A 19,405-nucleotide genomic window follows, 5' to 3' on the forward strand; every position below is an offset into this window, starting at 1 on the left:
GTGTGGTTTTTTTTTTTTTTTTTTTTTTTTTCTTTCCTCGCGAGCGAAGGAACTCGTATGGTTATGCATTTTAAAAAGTAACGATCGTCGCGCTTGTGCGATTGGTACCGCATTGGCAGTTCTTAGCGCGGGAAAAATACAAGTTTTCAAATTTCTTTAAGGACGCGAGCACACTTTATCGGATGAACGTGAATTTGCTAGTGCTGCTACGTCGATTCGCATATTTTTCCGATCGTTTGGCAAATCAAGAGGAACGAATGTGGTCATTTCTTATTTTCTTTACTTTGTTTCCCAAGTGACTTTTATTTTTTTTTCCCTTCCGTTTTTCAACTAACAATTGCTGCTTCTTATTTTTTAAAGACAGTTTTAGACACAACCTGCAGTCTCGGCGAGAGCTTCCGCGAAGAATATTCGATATTTTTAGTTTCGCGTTGAGCACTTTGGTCCTGTATATTATTAACGTCCTTTATACCAGAGAAAGTGAGAAAGAAAATGCCCAACGTTCAAGACGTTAGACGCGTCTTTCCTCTTTTTTTTAATTCTTTCACGCGTTAGCAGTTTAGTCGTCCATATTACTATAAAGTAGATACGGGAAAGGCAAGAAGACGTCGTGTCGGTGTGTAGTGATAAGGGGAAAAAATGTGCTAGTAGATTGTAGGTTAACAAGATATGCTCTCCATTGATTGCCGAACTTTTTTTTTGACCTTCTTCCTTAGTGTAACAAAGACTATTAATTTCGGCTCGAGGAGCGTTACTTGGTATTTATTGATAATTGACTTTATCAAGACGATTCGAAGACTTTAAGAATTTCAGCTCCAGATATATACCGTGTTAGGATGACGCAGTCGAGACTCTTTGAAATATATCTTTTGCATTCTTCATTTGTTTTTCGCCGCTTTGCGTCTTGGCGTTGTCGGTTTCCGAATTTTGTCAAGAGCGAACGTAGCGATCACGACGATTTACTGATTCACTCACGGGAAGATCTCTCCTATCGATTTGATCGATCAATCGATCCTCGATTCATATTCGGTAGACACTTTTTTAGGCTGTGATCCTTAGACAGTAATCGAGATCCACGCGATACAATAAATTTTCCACGAAGGATTTGGAAAGATTGTTTAAACAAAAAAAATGGCGAAGCGTCCATCTAGTTCCTCTTGACGATGGCACCCGGCTACTTTCCAATAGAGGAAACAGACAGCGTGCAATTAATACTGCTAATTAATCAATTAAACGATGAGTGTCGTGAGAGTGAATTTTTGAAGTCTTGAAAACTTGGAGAGCAAGAGAGCTAACATGGTTTTTTTTGTATATTATGTTAAACGTATACATACACGTATGTCTTACTAATTATCATATATAATAATTACTATAATATATATATATATATATAATGATATCGTTAAATGGGCTGTGGTAGAAAAAAAAAAGAAAAAATCCTTCTATACTCTTGTGCACATCGGATATTTAATATTCAAAAGGACAAAGAAATATTGTAATGTCGACTGATCGTTCGAAGCGAGAAACGTGTTAATTAACGAAAAAGCAAATATCCTACGACTTGCGTCCACTGACAAAACGCCGTTTCACATTCTTGCGACACAACGACCACTGTGCACAAACTGTACCTAATTATAGTAGATCCGTCATTATTGTCAATAATTCTGTACCTACCTTTAGCCGTGACTTGGGCGCACGTGTTGTACGAATTAGGCTGTAAACTCGAGAACGGAACGCCGATTATAAAAAGACCTGTTCGCTCTAAGGCATCTGTGAAGCGTGTGACTGCCATTTTATTATAATTTTGTTGTAATCCTTGCTAAAGCTGTGAATCGTTTAATTTTTCTATTGAGATTTCAAATCTGACTAATTACGTCGCCGTAACTATTTCTTAAATTGACTTGAGAATATAAGTTCACTAGTCTGTTATTTTTTTGTTCCTATCCGTCTCTCTCCTTTTGGTATAATCACGAGAACACTCTCTTTTTTCTTCTTCTTCATTCCTAAGCAGGTTCTCGCATGATGATGAAATGTCAAAAGATCTCGAGACAGTAATGGCGGCGTCATTACGTTCAGAAAGGCAGTCCGCGCACGCTCTAATGATTAATGCGTATTACAATAAACGTAATTTATTAGTCCGCTAGCTAGGAATGAAAAAAAAGCGTTAGTATCTTGCTCAATAATTAACATCCCCCGCTTTTGCATGACATTGCCACTGCCACCAACGTGGTTGTGGCAAAAGGCGCGCGATTTTCGCTGACATGACTTTTTACTTAGTGTTCATTTCTTTTCCATACTCCATTTTGTTTAATATTATAAAAATTTTCTTTATAAGATCACTGACGCTCTTCGTACTGTCGGTAACTTATCGATCCAGTAATTATGGGAATGGGAAAGCGCGTATGCGATGAAGGAACCTCAAAAAGTCAACTTGAAAAAAGCGCGCGCCTCAAAAACTCCTCTTCCTCTGTAAGGAAAAAAATGGCGCTACTTAGGGTCGGCCGTCTCGCGACTCGTTTTCTCCCTACTTGCCAAGAATTTCATGTCAATTCGAGAGGCTGAGCTTGACGCGAGGCTGTCGCGACGCCCTTATTCCCCTTTCTAGTTTAGTAGATTTAAGTAAAAACCTGAGCTTAATATTATCCGCCTGTAAAAGTGAAAAAAAAAACTCCTGTTTGTACCTTACTAGATTACACGGTAGCTTTTAATCGATAATTACGATGGCGGCGGTAGGAGGAATGGAGAATGGTGGATGTTCTGGTACGATTAAGCATCCTTTTCAATTTATGTGAGATGCTTAGTCGGTGATACATCTATATGTACATTACATAAGTTGCATACGTGTATATTTATATAGTATATATACTATACATATATATTATATCGTAAGACGTCGTGGGTACTCTTCGCAATTCTCAACATGTTTCTACTGTCCTATATGATCGTATGTAACGCTGTAAAAGTTAAAAAAAGTAATTGGAAAGAAAGAGAGAATGACGATGAGCGGCAAAGGTGATTAATATATATTGTAACAATCCAATTTTGTGTATAATCTTTGAACCTGCTAACGATTGGCAGTTCCGTTTTATTCAAAGTGTCCTTTCTATGTAAACTTGTTTGTCCCGACAACAACGTCAAGAACAGAAAATTATAAATAAATGGTATCTTTCATGTTCACAAAAGAATTCACTATCAGTTATCATAGGTGATGATAACCATCAACGTTACTACAATATACATAAGTATGCGTAGAAATGCTTTTTAATTTGCTGAATTTTATTTATTTATCTATGGTAAGTCAAACTAGGACAATTAAACGTCAAGATATTTAGCAGTTACGTAACGTATCAAAGTAAAAGTACTTACTGAAGTAAGAAATGTATCTGTATACTATTATCAGAGTCTGTATTTGATCAACAAAATCGAAGTAGACTCGTCACATTCCTTACAGAACGGATATCTAGCTTTCTTTTGGTCTCGATGAGTTGCGATAAATTGATTTCTTGTCTCTGATAGAAGGTCTGTTGAGAAGTGAAGGGGTTGAAAACACAAGACTTTGTCTACCCCGAGCTTAACAGACTACGAAACTTGCATATTGCCTATTGCTTATTATAGGATATCTTATCGTAGTAATATTCATGCTGCATCATAAAATTGTTCGATCGAAACGATAATTGACTCATTTTTAAAAAAGAACGCTGTTTGTCATCACACTGATAAATTATGACTCGAGGCGGATGCACGTGCGATAAGAGATGCAAGTTTTCAGTAAAACTATCATATTGCATGCACCGTTCTGACCTTTTTACTAATAATAAAATATGCCCTTCACAGAATTATGTAACAGATCTTACAAAATCGACGCATTTTTTGTAGCCGGTCGAAAGCATATCGAATGGAATATTGATCTTTCTTATCAACTTAAACAGTCATAAAAATATATCGCCTTTTAATACATCACGAATACATCAATAAAAGTGTGTTCCGTACTGTAGCAAGGGCCTAGCTAACCAAGTTCAAGAGATGACGCAGTTCGATTTTTCTTGTACATTACCGTCCGCCTTTTCAATTTCGATCAATAACGTATGGAAAATGTCGGCCACCGACTGAAACGGATCATAAGCAAACAATTGCGATATTAGAAGTTATTACAACGTATCGATGCATGGTATTAGTTAATCGTAAGCACCTCATTTTGCTTTGCACTGGTTTCTAGAAAAGCTGCGTGCCATGAATCTGCTAAACGTCTTCCCTGCTCCGTGGAAATCATCCTGTCCACATAGAGATCTGTCTTGTTTCCAACAAGAACAATTGGAACGCTGTAATAAATAAGTTTTTTTAATATTAGTGTTTCACAAGAATGTCTAATCAAACTAGTCAAATTATTATACAATACAAATTGGCAAACATATCAAAATGAAACTTACTGGACTTTGCCTGTGATATCAAGCAGCTTATCGTATATGGTTTGTACAACTTCAAAACTCTTTGCACTTGTTATACTGTAGACCAGAACATATCCATGAATGTCCATGGAGTACTGTGTAGGAAAAATGCTGTATTCATCCTGACCAGCTGTATCGACTAACTTTACCTCATAATCTTGGCTGTTGACCCGTGTGCTCTTTGTGAATGCTGTAGTACAAAACGAAAACATAAGTTATACCCCAAAGACTGAAGTATATCATAAATACAAGCTCATCGGTTGCAAAATATTGTACTGAGATAACATACTATTTTCAATCGTAGGGTCATAAGAGTCCACAAATTGTCCCTCCACAAACTGTATACTGAGTGAAGACTTTCCTGTAAGACAAAAAAAAATATAAATGAGCGTGCATTGCCTGTGATGTCAGAACTAAGGATAGGAATCAAACACCCATGTTTTTAGTCAGTTACTAGAAAATGCATGTGCAACTACAACTCACCTACGGATCTGTAACCCATAATGGCTATTTTTCTCTGCTTTGACGGCATTCTTCAGTAATTCTTTTTCTTCTTTATTTATTTGTTCCCACTGGTGAAGATAAGCTTCCTTTACAAGCGGCTACAGATCGAGAATTGAAAAGAGACCACATTCCAAATTATTCCACGTTGAGAATGCTACGTAAGTGCGGTGTCCTTCACGGGACATATTTCCGAATTCCGCTACAAATTTGTAGAACATAGGAATTATAGCATTGTTGTACTATTGGTCCTTGAAAATCTTTTCCAACGAAATATTTCCTGGCTCTAAGAGAAACTGTTTAAAATGACCAATGATACAATCATGTTATAATTCTAGTTCACCATAAATTCATAGCACGATTTGGGAATAGGTTCCCAGCTACACAACACTGCACAAGCAGAGCATTCTATGTTGTGTACATTAAATAATTTGGACTAAATGTCTTCTTTCCTCACATCTAACCTCTACCGACAATGAAACCCTTGCTAGAACAAAAATTCTATCTCACTTATAAAAGATTCAATTGATTAACCTTACAAACTGTTTATAATTATTTAGAATGACTTCTATCAGAAACCTACACTCAGAACAGGACTCTTCTGTATAACTCCATGAATGCTTGGTACAATTTTGATTCTAAACGCTAAACTGAAAATACTGCTGGGGATTACAAAGATCCTCAGATGTTCTTCTCAGCTTTCACACAGAAACGTAGCTGATTATTCGTTCCTGGTATACTGTCTAATGGAGTCTAGTGTTTCCCGTGCATACACGTAGTTTTAAATGCCTCTTTTATTTCTCAGGCTGTTTGGCACTATAAACTTTTGAAGACTGCTCGTAGTCACGACTCGACTCGCGGTTCAACGCAATTATTACGATGTCGTCCTCACTCTTGCGCGTATATACTGACTGATACTGACATAAGGACGCAAGATCTACGCATCAGACGCAATTATGCCACAAAGGCCATCGGGACTCCCCAAGTGTCCGCTCTCCAATGCGTTCCAAATATATTCCTATAAAAGCGTCAAAAGACGCAGAAGCCACCTTTAGTGATACTACGCGTGATATTGGCAAAGTCCATGAGTCGCATGAATTTATGAAAGTGCCATCCGGTATAAATGTATCATCGTCCATTACTTCTTCTTCTTTTTCCTTTTTGGCTTTATGCCCTCATAGAGGGCCAAGTGCCAGATCGTTCATTACAAATTCTCTTTTAGGATGATGAGTTTGCGAACACCCCAATTTCGCCAATTTAACGCCATCTGCTCTAGTAGCTAAATAATAATTTCGTTTCGTGCTGATATCTGAGGTCGGTAATTATAAATTTATCATTTAGTCAAAAATGTTGAGAATTTTTACACTTTAACAAATCATGGCACATGTATTCTGAAAGTAAACAGAACTATCGGTTCTAGATGATTTTTATGCTAAAGGACAAAGAACCCTAATATAGTGATTCTATATGCTCTACTAAAAGTTATTCAATTCACACGCAGCTTAGATAAAAAATGTTCTCATTTTATTCACAAGTTTCCACACACGTAACAATGCAGGTTGTTTTTCTAAGATTGTCCTCGTAGAATCTGCTAAAAGTGCAGCTAGCGATCAGGTGTTTTTTTAGCGTAATCCCTACTTTTATTTTCTTATATGAATTATAAAAAGCCACCTGTTATAGATCACGATGATACATCGAATGAGATAAAATAATCTTTTGCAATGTAAAGGTGCTATTAGCTATCGATTGATGAAATTAATATTGTATTTACATTGTGATCGAATTGATGTATAATAATAATAAAAGGATCACTGCCTACTTATAATTAGTCTGCTGACGTAGGAGCAGAGATTTAAAAATGGCAGTGAATATAAATTTCTATTTCATCGACAGAGAGACTATTTACGATGCTGTACAGTGTCAACAATTAAGGAGAACAACAGAGATCTTATCGACCTGAGTAACTAGAATTATTCGGCTTGTCTGCTAATTGCGGTGCAAAAAGGAAAACTATATAAACAGAACAATGAATAGTATGATAAAATTGATATGTTATTAGATTTATGTATATCAACCGAAAAAAAGATATCGTGTAAAGGGCACGTTAATTGATGCAGTCTTGATGAATGTTACTCTATACTAAGTTTTTATACGAATTTCTTTGTACAATATCATTCAGAAAGGAACGATTTTTTTATAGCCCAATAGCCATTCTTGATTGATAAACTTAAAATCGTCGTGTATGGAGTATATAATCTAATATTATGATCTTTCACTATGTTTATGATAAAATAGTCTTACAAATTAGCTTTTTTGTCACAAGAATGAATGAGTTTTTTGGGTGCAAAGGCAGAAGCGCATGAATTACGATGACGTAAAATCAAAGAGAGGCATATCCAAAGGAACTAATGGAGGAAGTGATGCAAGATCTAAGGAATTTGGATCCTCTGGAGATGACTCTTCGTTGGGACTTATAGACACTGCCCTTAATTTTTCATTCAAATGACGTACTTCTTTCTCCTTAGAATCTAATTCAAGTAGCAGACTCTCTACAAGAGAACGAAGTTGACCATTGACACATCGTAACTCTTCTATTATAACACCCGAATCCTTGGGATGTTTAAAGTACTGACTATCAGTTTCCGGTAGTGACAGCAGACCAACAAGAAGACTATCTTGTTCTGCGATAGTTTTGTAAATGGCATGTCGTAGGGAACCCTCAATCTTCTCAGGAACAAGCACATCGGAACTAGGTTTCTCCAACTGATTATTTACTTGTTTGCCCAGCAGATCCCGCTGCTGAATCTCCAGACTTGCTTTATATTCCTCATATTGTACTTGTTTCATTCTGTAATTAAAATAACTACCAGTATTGAATCAAAATTAGATTTCTCAGATTGAATACATACCTAACTACTGCAGCTTGTCTCTCGTGATAATCCCTCTGAAGAATCAAGGACTCTCTAGTAACTAATGAGCAAAGGGAATTGACGAAAAAACCAGAACCTTGACTAGAGGTACTAGAAGTACGAAGATCCACTAAATTGTTTTCTATCTGTGCCCGAACTTCCTCAAGGAGACTAGCTACCTTTTCATGACACTCAGCAGCCTCTTCGAACCTCCTTTCTTTTAAAAGTGCTTCAGCTCGTCTCTGCCTCTCGTGTGCCTTCAGATAAAAACAAAATTCCTTTACATCGATCTCTCTAAACAAACAATTGAAAATTCTCACAGTATAAGTAAATAACATAAAACGAAATAGCTGCCAGTAAAATTCCAATTTTTGAACGATGCAACAGCATATAAACCAGTGGACCCAAATACGTTTAGAATATTTACCAATGAATACGTAAATAGAGAGTCTACGCTCGAGTGTCATCCAGATACAGTTGCCAAAAATCGAATCCTCAAACGTTTTGAGTTACCGTAAAGTACAAAGGTCACAGGGGCTTATACTAATAACGCAAGAGATATCGTTCAAGAGCTAAAAAAGAATAGCTACTCACCACGTTCAAGGCAGAAGTCTCCATAACTGATCAGCTGATCGGGCAGCGAATCAAAAACAGTAAGGTACACATGCCGTAAGAATTTTTGGTGGGAACTTCAATGGACCAAGACAGATCGTACCATCGGATGACGCAGAATACATTTTACAAGAAGAACGTAAGATGGCGCCATTATATGTTGCCAGCCGAAGCGCATTAATACTTATGCTGCTGCTTAAATTAAATATTGAACGAAGGAATAAGGACCGATGTCACAGTAGCGCGAATAGCCTCAAGCTATGCTAATGCAATCCTCACGTAAGACCTTGTGCGTCTCTTAATGTAAAAATATGAATTTCCCGCGATATCGAGTCTCTGGTCTCCCATTGAGAATTCCGCTTGGCTCCATTCATTTCCCGCAGCGATGTACTTTGCGTAGGATTAATTGTAGTCGACGCTCACTGCTCACATCAGAGCCCGTTGAGCAAAGCAACTTTCTCGCCCAGCCAAGAGCATGAATGAAACTGTGAATACTGAATGAATGAGCGACTTGATATATCCTCAGGAGTCTTCAATACATTGATGATAACTTCTGTGGACCCGCGGCAAAGTAATCATACAATTTTTCGAATTAAATTCCTTGGAAAGTATTCAAATTCATTCAGTAAGTAAATAGTTAAGGAAGAGTTCATGCGAATCGTGTATATAATAAGATAAAGGAACTGAAGGATCTTTCTTACTCGCTCCTCATATGTTTCTTTAATGGCGGATGGCCAAGGATTAAAAAGATCATTTTTTATTCTTTATTTCAGAACGAGCCTTTGATAGAAGATTTAAGCATGACTGGAGTAGATGTTGTAGCTATTTTATTGATCCTGGGAAACTGCGTGCTTATTTCGGCTCAGGAATGTACCCAAGTCGATCCCAGGAACATCAGCTGTGCCTGTTTATTTGGCGGACTGGAAATTGTTTCTGTAGCTAATGTGACAGTTCGGGATGAGAATTGTAACGCGATGCAAAATAAGTATGAATTTAAGAAAATGCCTCAGATATATACGATTACGTATTGAAATCTATTATTCGAGGAGGTCAAAGGTGATGTCTATTACGTCCAGGTGAGCATGCCACGTGCGAAATATTCCAAGAGCTACGTTCTCTTCATGCTGAATCCAGACGTACCTGGTTATCAACCTGAAAATTTTCATAATCATCTAATACTCAGCGAGATTCCTGGAAATGAGCTGCAGGACGGGCTTCTGAAGAATGTGGCGACGACCCTCTGTTATCGTGAACCGGATCCACCCTCGACGACAGGAATTCATCGTTACATGTTTCTGGTGTACGAACAACAAAATCCAAGCGTCAACCTTAAGTCGGTGCCTGATGATCGTCGCGGTAACTGGTCCCTCGCTGACTACGTGTCAAGTCAGGAGACAAAGTTATGTGGACCAGTAGCTGGCACACAATTCCGCACCAGGGCGTGAACTCCATCGGTTTTCAAAGTACCACAAAATTTGACTAACAGAGAGAATTGTTGCTCATATAATGGATAAAGCCTGTACAAAGTCAAGGAGCGTGATATTTAGCGTCCCGTCACTCGAACCGGCAGAATGCCTCTCTATTAACGATACTACCATATTAAAGAGGACTGACATTCTCCTTTTGACGGGAACACCTTCTTCTCCGGTGCAGCAGTCGGTAGAATCAACGAAAGGAGTAATATTTTGAGAGATTGAATAATTTCGGTTCCTCCCGAGGAAGCCACTGTCTTGGTTGCGTGCGCTCTCATGAATGGACCTCGGTGGACCAGGCGAGGTAGCGCCAAGTATGAATGAAATAGTAAATATAATTGACAGAAGGGCAGCGTGGGCAGAGAGTCAGGCATTCAGTCAGCGTGAAGAGGCAAAGGGGCTGGTAGTCAGTCAGTTAGGCAGTCAGGCAGGCAGGCAGGCATCACAGGCAGAACGAGCAGGCGAGAACGGCGTGCGCCGCGTAGGATCGAGGTCATCACCTTTCTATATCCGAAGGAGCCTGCTCTGGCCCTTCCAGGTTCCAGCCTCTCTTTTACTGGAACGAGTATGTGATTTTGGAACGGTGAAGACTCGTAGCACCTCCTAGGAGAGGAGGCATCGTCGAAGGTGGTAGGGCCGGGTCCAGCTCTCTCGTAGAGGTAAAGATGATTTCCGGTCGCCCACGCGTCAACCTGGTCTCAGTGAGTTGTGAAAATCTTTGATTCAGAAGTCAAGTGCCCCTGGCGCAACACGCTAGGAGCCGCCTCCGCATTAACCTTCGATTACCTCAAAGAAGGTAATGCACCTCGAGGACTCATTAAGCTCTGCCACTCGACAGCAAACATTGACAACACCGATCTGATACTGATCTTTGGATGTTTATGCGTATCGTAAGTTGGCCCTGACAGCAGTCCTTGTACCAGGTCCTCATAATGGAGGACGATACCCAAATTGAAGATCGAGGTCAACCTCGCTCGGAAGGGTCTACTAAAAGTTTCCCTCCACCGCGTCCTCCTCCCCAGAGGCTGGAACTGGCCCGCTGCCGGAGAACGCATCCCTCCCCACGACGTTAGGGCATCCGAATGTGGGAGGGATAGTTTCCGGTCGCCCACGCGCACCAACCACTCCGCTCCAGGCTGCAGGGACAACACGGAGTTGTGAAAATGTCGTTCAATCACGAGTCAAGTGCTGCCAGCCGCTCCTCATCTGGCGCAATATCGCTTGCGGCAGCCCCGCGCCAGATTATATCGATAAAAATACTAATGACGGTAGCTCCCTGTTAGCTGGCAACCCTCCCTGTCGCCACCTTCACCACCTTCCCAAGGCTGCGAAGAATCGGGAGTTTCGGTCGACATTGAGCCGAGGCTAAGCATCCTTCCACCTCCCTTCGGTGATTCTTCCTTGATCCTTCCGCAAGTGACTGAAACGCCAGCCGGAACTTTCATCATATTTTAGGGGACTTCTGCCAGGGACAGGAAGTCCTTGCGAACTAATAGACAAGGACCTAACACCGGACAGAGAAAGAGTCAACACCTTTGAGATCTCAACGGGCAGAAAACAGCGCGTGGTTAGAGCGACGTAAATCGGTTCTCGAAGGTGACGAGGAGTACGCGGAGGATGTGGAGGGACGAAGAAGATGAGAGGAGCGGGCAGAGTAAGACGAACAGGGAGAAAAAGAGGTAAATAAAGATCGAGTCGACTCCCACGCCCGTGACCATTGTTATTATATCCCATGGGGTATTGTTCCCATGGGAAAAGTGGACAGGGCCGGTCTACCACCTAGGCGCGAGAGTGCCGAGTGCATACATGGAGCAAAGAGCAGCTAGAGTGAGTCCGAGAGTGGAGGATGTGTGTAGCCGTCTCACGTAGGTGCACCAGAGATACCGTGTAGTCGGAAGGTGTGCGAGGAGACGTAGAAAGGGACACGCGTGTTGGACGCACGCATGCACGCACCATCGGGGCAGCGTGGATTTAAGATATTGTGGGGGGCGTTCACCTCGCATCTCGGCCCTCCGCGTCCAGCAGCGAGGAGGATCGCGCTGGTATTGATGCTGGCTGATGCTGGCTGATGCTGGCTCTCTCGGTCCCGGTCCTCTTGCTGGTGTCGGTGTCACGCGTACGAGACTCTACGAGGAGAAGGTGAGCGCGAAGGCCCGCTCGGACGTTGGTGTGTCTGCTGCTCGGTGGATGCTTGAGGAACAGGGTGCGGCCCAACCCACCTCGCCTGAGTTACCTACCCATATTACTGTCTAGGTAGGTATATATCCAGGCGCGAGCCGCGCGGCCAGGGTACTATGCCATATTTGCATCCATGATCCAGGACACGTGTGTACCGGCGCGCATATCTCTCCTTTTCTTTTTCTTTCTTCCTCCTTCTCTTCTTCTTCCTTTCTCTCTCTCTCTCTCTTTATCTCTCTCTCTCTCTCTGGTGCCTTTCCTATCAGCAGTGATATTTCTTCTCGCTCCGACTCTCGTTCACGGAGCATCGGAGTAGGTGGGTTCACGCGTGCACGCGGAGGACGTGGCTGCAGCACGGTCACGGGGATGCGTCGCGTGCTTTCGTCTGGCTCGGCCATCGGGTGGGCTCCTGCGGAGGGAATAAATCCTGAGCCGATACCCGGGGACACGGTGCACGCCCTCTCTACGCGCGACTTCTCTCTTCGTACTCACCGAGAGAACCTGCCTCTATCCTTCTCTCTCGCTCTCGACTCTCAGTAAGTCCAAAGAATTCCTTATCCTTGGCATTAGGACGAGTCTCCCTCGATCCCTCGATCCCTCGATCTCTCGATCTCGCTGGTTCGTTTAACTCGGTTAGACGGGTGCGCACACGCGAGACCGTTACCGTTCGAAGGTGATCGAAGGCCCCACGAGAGATCGAATTAACCGGGAGAGGACGAGCTACCGTGGAACTTTTAATGGAAACTCCCGGGGCCCGTGCCGCCGTGGGGCCCCGGCTCCCGGGTCTCGGGCCTCGGGTCTCTCCAGCCTTCGCGCTTATGTTACAGCTCGTGCCTCGCTAGGCGGGACCGGATGAAGCGACTCGGCCTGCAATTAATTGCCGCAATAAATGCGACGGCAAGTCTTAATTTCGTCGGCGAGTCCTGATCCTGCATTCCTTTACCCAGGAAGAGGGATCATCCTGGCTCCTTCCTCATCAGGTTCATAGGACAGCAGCGACAGGTCTTCTAGGATCAACCTGGGACTTCGTAATGTTTTCAAGGTTATCATCGCGACTACCATAATCCACCTCGTAGATCAGTATCGCGAGTCTTGCGACATCAGGCGTCGAACGTCGAGCGTCCGCCGGAGACTTTCACCGTGGCGTCGATTCATTCATAAATTGATCATTCCCGGTTGACTATGTTTGGCCACGGCAAACGCGCCTAGACGCTCCTGCCTTGTCTGCGTCAGGTCAACAGACTACTCCGACGTCGTCATCCAAGTCGACCTGGTCCTTCCGATGGAGGCGTCCCTGAACTCACCTCGAACTTGGACCTACAGCTACGTCCCGTTCAAGATCTTCTTGAAAGGTTACGGAGGGAGCACGCGCAGACTGGCGAATACGTAGCGGGATAAAAGGAAGAAGGATGCAGCAGCCTTCGAAGACGCAGGATATCCTGCAAGGGCGCGTCGCGTCGCTTCAGCCCGGAGTCGAGTCGATGTCGAGAGATGGAAAGAAGGAAGAAAAGAGGTGTGGCAGGCCTCTCGCATTGTCCGCCCGTATAGCGTTAGCTCGCCCCGAGACTGGTCCACGCAGCATCCGAATCTATCTACATACAGCATACCATACATACATTAAACGAGCGTACGGACACCCTGCTCCTCCTGCGTGTGTACCATATGTGCATGTATGCAAGTGGTTGGCGCGCGCGCTTATGTAGCGAACCGAGCGACCAGCCGACTACGAGGACCAACACACTCCTGAGAGAGCCAGAGACTCGAGAAGCGAGAACCGAGAACCGACCGGTATTCAAAGTCAGAGAGGCCGAGAGGTGGAGGGGGGAGGAGAGGAGGAGAGAGGGCCGGTAGAGGGAGTAGGCACGAGCCTAACTGCAACCAGCATCCCACGCGCCTGGACCAGCGTTTAGTCTACCTCTCTCTCGCTCGCACTCAATAATCTTCTCTCCCTTTTGCCCGTTCGCCCGAGCATTAGGTGTATACTTCTTAACCTCTTCTTCTCCCTCTGCATCTCTGGTTCCCCCTTGACTTAGGATGAACACGACTTGGTCCAACGTCCCCTTCCTCCTCACGGTCCCTCCTAGAGTCTCTTTGGCCAACTCTCTTGTTATCCTACCTCGCTCCTTCTATGGTATCTGCTTCTCTTACTCTCTTCCTTCTCTCCTCGAATGCGCCTGGAAAGTCGAAAATTTAACGTAACCCGTTCGTCGTGCCATTCATAAGTTGCATCACATCCGGTCCCGTACGGCGTTCCTATCCTACGATGTATATAATGTATATAGGTACCTACGTGCGTTACGTTGCGTTTTGGACAGATAGAGAGACAGAGATAGGTGGACTCGGGAGAAAGAGAGAAAAATGTTGAAAGAAGAGAGGAGAAAATAAAAAAATAATGAAAAAAGATAAAAGAACGACACAGCCGCTGGGCCCAACGTGATTTGAACCGGGATCGTTGTCGGTCCGTCCATTCGATCCTCCTCGGCGCGTGCGCCGCGCGTATCAAATTCTAATTGGATTCCTCGTTACGGACGATAGATTCCGCGATCGAGTTTTCAGAGAGAAGAGATAATGGAGATCGAGATCTGGGAGTCTGTTGGTCGCGTGCAACACGTGAGTACAGCCAAGCAACAGCGTGAATATAGCCATAAGTCGGTACACGCAAGTAGGTGAGTACGTGATCGTAGTGGTTCCATGATTAGTTCAGAGAGTCTGGACCTCGGGAACAGGAGTTCATCCGATCAAGACGTCTCGGGGGTTCTGTCTCTGTCGCTCTCTCTGACTGGAAAAAAAAATTAACGAGTCAGAGACGTCAGGATGAGAGAGGCGATAAAGAGGAGATGACGAGGAGGACGTAATGGCCAGAACGAAATCGAATTAAGCCACGAGAGCAGGAGTGGCCGTCGCTCTTATTCTACCGGAAACAATCCGTCCGTCTCGCAGCTACGGGAACCTGCTTCTCCTGATGATGATCCGTACTAAAATCGAGGGTCGGACAACGAACGCCTGAGCAAAGGACCCTGCTGCACCTTCGGCCCTGCGACGACCTCAGTAGCATCGTCCGTTAAGATTCGCGTGGACTTCGGTGAGTCATCTTTTTTTTTCTTCCCTCCTTATTCCTCCTATTACGTTCTCCTTCGCTCCTCCTTATCCCTTTGAACACACACTCGTTTACTGACTCGTTCTCGATTCCCCTCTCTGCTAGGATCGTTAAACCTTTTTCTCAAGACGCTCACTCGGGTACGGAATATCAATTAACGGCGAGACGTGTGAAAACTATTCTCGGTCGGGTCTTCTCTGTGCGCTTCCTGGCAAGGGAAGCCGTGGCCAATAAAGCTGCACGTGCTCAAGATGGATAGACCCAGCAACGAGGAAGCCACCGCTACGTCCACGTCTCCATTGCGTTTTCATTAGACTTCCCAAGATGCAGTGCGCGTACGTTGACTGGTCTCCCAGGAAGCTTCCAAGGAGAACGATAGAACCGAAGCGGTCGCGATGAAGTTGCTCGATGATTGCATCGAGGAATCGCACCGGAAGCCCGATTGCCTCCCGGCATCGAGGCGAACGAATCGATGAACGAAGCGGTATCATTAGCGTGCATAATTAAACGGCACTTCTAATGGAGCAATGCGCACTGCGATAGGCTGCTCGTAGCTGTGTCCCGCAAGATAGAAGGCTGTTCGGTAGGATTCCAATGAGGTCTAGGCCTGACGGAGATGCGCGTTATGTATCCCGCGAAGGAGATTAACGTAGAAGCGTCTTTGCTTCCCTGTCCTGAGGTTCTGGTTGCAAGACCAAGCATGGCTATGTTATATCGCAAGATCAGTATTGCGTATCGATGGCTCATCCACGAGGTAGAATATATTAAAAGATATTCATTGGTAGGATTTCCGAGTATGGCCAAGATTTGGGTACACGGTGGTACCTCAGGCCCTCTTCGTTTATCGTTGAGAAGAGAAGCGGCGCCTGGATGAGATAATAGGCGGCAGAATGGAGGAGACCGAAATCGCGTCCGATGATTCCTCCATGAGAAGCAACAAGAAGAGGGAGTAGGTGGAGAATCACATTGGTGATCCTGAGACGAGAGGACCAGCGGGAAAGGGAGGTAGCCAATACTAGATTGGGTAGGTATGGCTACGGTATGATCATTGGTAATTGAGAACGTGGCCAGGGTAGTCGGACTCTGGAGAACGAGGAACCAGCTGAGGCTGGGCCTGGTGTTTCCGTGTGTTGCCACCCATGTTCTCCCCCACTCGGCAAGATCAACGCACGGAAGTCCAAATAAGGGTAAATGCAAGGCGAATTAGCCTCCCTCCTATTCCCGACTCTGCGAAAGATCGACGAAAATCGGCGCTAAAAGTCTGCGCCGTCGTAGTTCGATCGTTCGCGATCGCTGACGAGTCACTCGATGGGAGGAGTCAGATAGGAATTTTAATGGCGGATTTTTGCAACTCGCCAATCGGCAATGGCCTCTTCCCCTGTCCCGTGGAGGCTACTCTCGATCAGCTGCCGCGTAACGCGGTGATCTACTCCCTGTGATCCACCACTGATACGAGTTCCTCTTGTTTGCGGGATTTCATTTGCCGAGACCGCAGGCCTCACGTATATAACCGCAGCATCCCGTAGCCAGAACGCGCGGCCAAGCGCGTGGGACAACTCATGTCGCGTGCCCATTCTCTCCTCTCATCTCTTCTCCTCTCTTCTCCTCTCCCAGTGCTCCTCTCTACTCTACTATCCTCTACTCTATACTCTTTCAGGCCCTCTGCAGTCTTCTCTCATCCTCGGACCATTCTTTGGCTTCTCCATCAGGGACTCTCACTGTGCGGCTCCTCTCTCTCTCTCTCTCTCTCTCTCTCTTCACCTTAACGTATTTCTCCTCGCCATACGCGCTATCTATATTCTCTCTCTATTCTAATCTACAGTACCCCGAGCTGTGATCGTTCCAGGACCAGGTCCCCGTGAGAACTCGTTCGATTTCCATCGGGGAAGTCGCGCGACACCGTTAGCGTCGCGGCGCATCCGCTTCAATTGCTTCTAATGTTCCAGAGCCACTCAACTCGCCAATAAAAGGGAGGAACGAATCGACTTAAGAAACTTAAAGTCTACGCTAGCATTATAGCCATACTGTGTATACGTATAGACGGAGGCATCTAGTAAGTACATACAGGGACAGCATTATCTTGAGTAACACTTGGGTACTATCTGGTCCTCCCCCTCTCCAGGATATGTAATTCCTTGAGCACGAGGGATGCTAATTCACCTCAGCAGGAAGTCCACGTGAGCATAGTGGACCCCGTTGAGAGTCTCTGGGAAGCGAAGCCTCCCGGGTCCACGTACTTCGTAATATCACGCACATCATCGTCCGGACGGTGTGTCCCAGCTGGGTGTGCGCATCTTGTATGCTCGTGTCTTCCTATATATGTCCAGGACGAGGAGGGCCAATCGAGTACGGGGGGTACGAGGGACACACGGCACACGCCACACGCCATCATAATGGAATAATGAGGCAAAGACGATAGCAATCGTGTAGGTTCCTTTCTATGCAAGTGTCTCGCTGGTGGACACGAGTGCGCGCATGCGCAGAAGCCTGTCGGACGCGCGCGAACCGAGAAACCGTATAGCGATGTAAGAATGTATAGCAGCAACGTAGCAACGTGTAGCAACGTAGAAACTCGGGAACGCCGGGGCCGCCGTAACTTGGAGCGAATTGAGCAAATCAGAGCCACATCCGATGAGGTCAGCTTCGCTCGGTTCTTCAGGAGCCGCCGCTCCTACGAGCCAGAAGACGCATCCTTGCTTCTTCTAGAGTTATGATTATTACGAGAGTGGCGCTGGGTCGCCGATAATACCTTTTCGACTAGTCGCAATCGCTATGGGGAAAAGAACGAAGGCGAACTCGAGGACGACGTGAAGCCGTGGCACGTGACCCCGAGGACCGACAGAGTCAACTCGCTCAAGTAGTCGAGCCCTGCTCTTTGACCTCCAGCAATTTCGAATTATGTATCCCAGGGAGTGAGTACCTACTCGCTTGGTCACTCGCTGCTTGTCCACTTTGGATTCTTGCTTGGTCTCTTATTGTGGTACCTAGATAAAGCGTATGGCTCGACTCGGAGTTGAGTAACCGATGGCAACCCCTGCTGCCTGTATTCTCTTCCGATTTCCGAAAGGCCAGTTCTGTTCGAGAGTGCGTGTGCTGGCGCGCGCCCATTGAAATCCGTGGCAATGCTCCGCGTGGAAGACAAATTACGGCTTTAAACAGACTCTCGAGACGAAGGGCCCCCCGGGTGTGGCGCAAGGAGGACGCAGCGAGGTAGACGAAGATATAGCGAAGCAGGAAAGAAGCAAAGCAGAAGAGAGGAGTGAGGAGTGAGGAGGAGTGCCGATGAGAGGGAATGAGAGAACAAGAGAGAGAGAAGGATCTGGAGGAGACTCAGAGTGGTCGGCAGTGGCCAGAGCGGCGTACGGGCTTAATCTGGCCGTGGCTATTACAATATTAATGTAATGCCACTAAAAAGGTGTGTTTGCTCGCGAGTCGGGAGGCGAGGCGGTGAGAAGCTGAGGTGGTTTAGCCCACGTAGGATAGTCTCGCCAGATATGGCGTGTGCCGACGCCGTCGTCGTCGTCGTCGTTTGAGTCAATCGCCCCTATCCCTACTCCGACCCTACCCCAAGAGAGCGTCCCTCCTTCTGTCTTCCTTTCAGCCACGGCCAGCCGACCTCGTATCTTTATTCGGTCATGCCAAGAGCACGAGAGCCACTCCATTCCACTGTGGGGTGCTTTCGGAACCTCCACCGCCTATGCCAATTCCTTTATATCCTCGCCAGGAGAAGCCATTCTCTATCGCCGGGTCCATTGCCAAATTATCAGCGATCCTGGGTTCCGGATCCGCCCGAGAAACGGTACCGAGTATCCCACCCTCGTAAAGCTTCGTAAGGAAAAATTTCCCGGGTCCGCCGTTCGAGTTCAACGTCCTGCAGGACCATGAGCAAAGATCCGTGCGCATCTTACGGAGAGAAAACAAGAGATGAGAAAAGGGCGTAGGGTGGTGAGGAGAGGAGAGGGCAGACGAGGAGATCCTCTGGTCGCTCCGGTGACGGGGCGGCGTCGATGACGACGCTGACGCCGTCGAGGATCGCAAGGTCGTAAGGTACGCTCGGTCCAGGACCCGCGCGCGATTCCACAAAAGTTCTCGAGCTTTCAGAAGAGACAAAAAAGAAAGAACACGGGGGAGAGAGAAAGAGAGAGAGAGAGAGAGAGAGAGAGAGAGAGAGAGAGAGAGAGAGAGCGCGAG

The 19,405-nt window shown here is 45.3% G+C and overlaps 3 protein-coding genes across 10 annotated transcripts; 1 reads left to right on the top strand and 2 right to left on the bottom strand.

The window, feature by feature from the left end:
• Positions 1-2,829: 2,829 nt before the first annotated feature.
• On the bottom strand, positions 2,830-5,920 carry LOC107270456 (GTP-binding protein Rheb homolog). 6 transcript variants are annotated; one of them, XM_015745492.2, is made up of 7 exons: positions 5,530-5,862; positions 5,411-5,433; positions 4,929-5,047; positions 4,735-4,806; positions 4,428-4,635; positions 4,190-4,319; positions 2,830-4,106 (listed from the first exon to the last, which is right to left on the bottom strand). In XM_015745492.2, the coding sequence occupies exons 3-7, from the start codon at positions 4,975-4,977 to the stop codon at positions 4,017-4,019; spliced, it is 549 nt and encodes a 182-aa protein (XP_015600978.1). In that variant the 5' UTR covers positions 4,978-5,047; positions 5,411-5,433; positions 5,530-5,862; the 3' UTR covers positions 2,830-4,016. The 6 variants fall into 6 exon arrangements, with proteins under 6 accessions (XP_015600978.1, XP_015600977.1, XP_024943547.1 ...); XM_015745491.2 differs by having other exon boundaries at positions 5,404-5,433; XM_025087779.1 differs by having other exon boundaries at positions 5,411-5,447.
• A 528-nt stretch (positions 5,921-6,448) lies between these two features.
• On the bottom strand, positions 6,449-8,595 carry LOC107270455 (nuclear receptor-binding factor 2). Of its 2 annotated transcripts, none has more exons than XM_025087777.1 (3): positions 8,450-8,595; positions 7,856-8,112; positions 6,449-7,809 (listed from the first exon to the last, which is right to left on the bottom strand). In XM_025087777.1, the coding sequence occupies exons 1-3, from the start codon at positions 8,471-8,473 to the stop codon at positions 7,311-7,313; spliced, it is 780 nt and encodes a 259-aa protein (XP_024943545.1). In that variant the 5' UTR covers positions 8,474-8,595; the 3' UTR covers positions 6,449-7,310. The 2 variants fall into 2 exon arrangements, with proteins under 2 accessions (XP_024943545.1, XP_015600972.1); XM_015745486.2 differs by having other exon boundaries at positions 6,449-7,794; positions 8,450-8,594.
• Positions 8,596-8,634: 39 nt separating this feature from the next.
• LOC107270422 (phosphatidylethanolamine-binding protein 4-like) lies at positions 8,635-9,951 on the top strand. Of its 2 annotated transcripts, XM_025087780.1 has the most exons (3): positions 8,635-8,746; positions 9,241-9,543; positions 9,651-9,951. In XM_025087780.1, exons 2-3 carry the CDS (start codon positions 9,425-9,427, stop codon positions 9,910-9,912), a joined length of 381 nt encoding a protein of 126 aa, XP_024943548.1. In that variant the 5' UTR covers positions 8,635-8,746; positions 9,241-9,424; the 3' UTR covers positions 9,913-9,951. The 2 variants fall into 2 exon arrangements, with proteins under 2 accessions (XP_024943548.1, XP_015600916.1); XM_015745430.2 differs by lacking the exon at positions 8,635-8,746 and having other exon boundaries at positions 9,024-9,452; positions 9,544-9,951.
• Positions 9,952-19,405: the final 9,454 nt, after the last annotated feature.

The sequence above is a fragment of the Cephus cinctus genome, unplaced genomic scaffold (assembly GCF_000341935.2).
Source record: "Cephus cinctus unplaced genomic scaffold, Ccin1 Ccin1_scaffold0767, whole genome shotgun sequence".
NCBI lineage: Eukaryota > Metazoa > Arthropoda > Insecta > Hymenoptera > Cephidae > Cephus > Cephus cinctus.

Bases quoted from the DNA above. Each gene is read 5' to 3' on its own strand.
- LOC107270455 (XM_025087777.1), bottom strand. From the start codon at position 8,473: ATGGAGACTTCTGCCTTGAACGTG. The intron at 8,113-8,449 runs GTGAGTAGCTAT...TTTTATCTGAAG, and splicing joins AGACTTCTGCCTTGAACGTG to GCACACGAGAGGCAGAGACG. The intron at 7,810-7,855 runs GTATGTATTCAA...CAATACTGGTAG, and splicing joins AGACAAGCTGCAGTAGTTAG to TTATTTTAATTACAGAATGA.
- LOC107270456 (XM_015745489.2), bottom strand. From the start codon at position 4,977: ATGCCGTCAAAGCAGAGAAAAATAGCCATTATGGGTTACAGATCCGTA. The intron at 4,807-4,928 runs GTGAGTTGTAGT...TTTGTCTTACAG, and splicing joins TATGGGTTACAGATCCGTAG to GAAAGTCTTCACTCAGTATA. The intron at 4,320-4,427 runs GTAAGTTTCATT...TATTTATTACAG, and splicing joins GATATCACAGGCAAAGTCCA to CGTTCCAATTGTTCTTGTTG.
- LOC107270422 (XM_025087780.1), top strand. From the start codon at position 9,425: ATGAGAATTGTAACGCGATGCAAAATAAGTATGAATTTAAGAAAATGC. The intron at 9,544-9,650 runs GTGAGCATGCCA...TCTAATACTCAG, and splicing joins GTGATGTCTATTACGTCCAG to CGAGATTCCTGGAAATGAGC.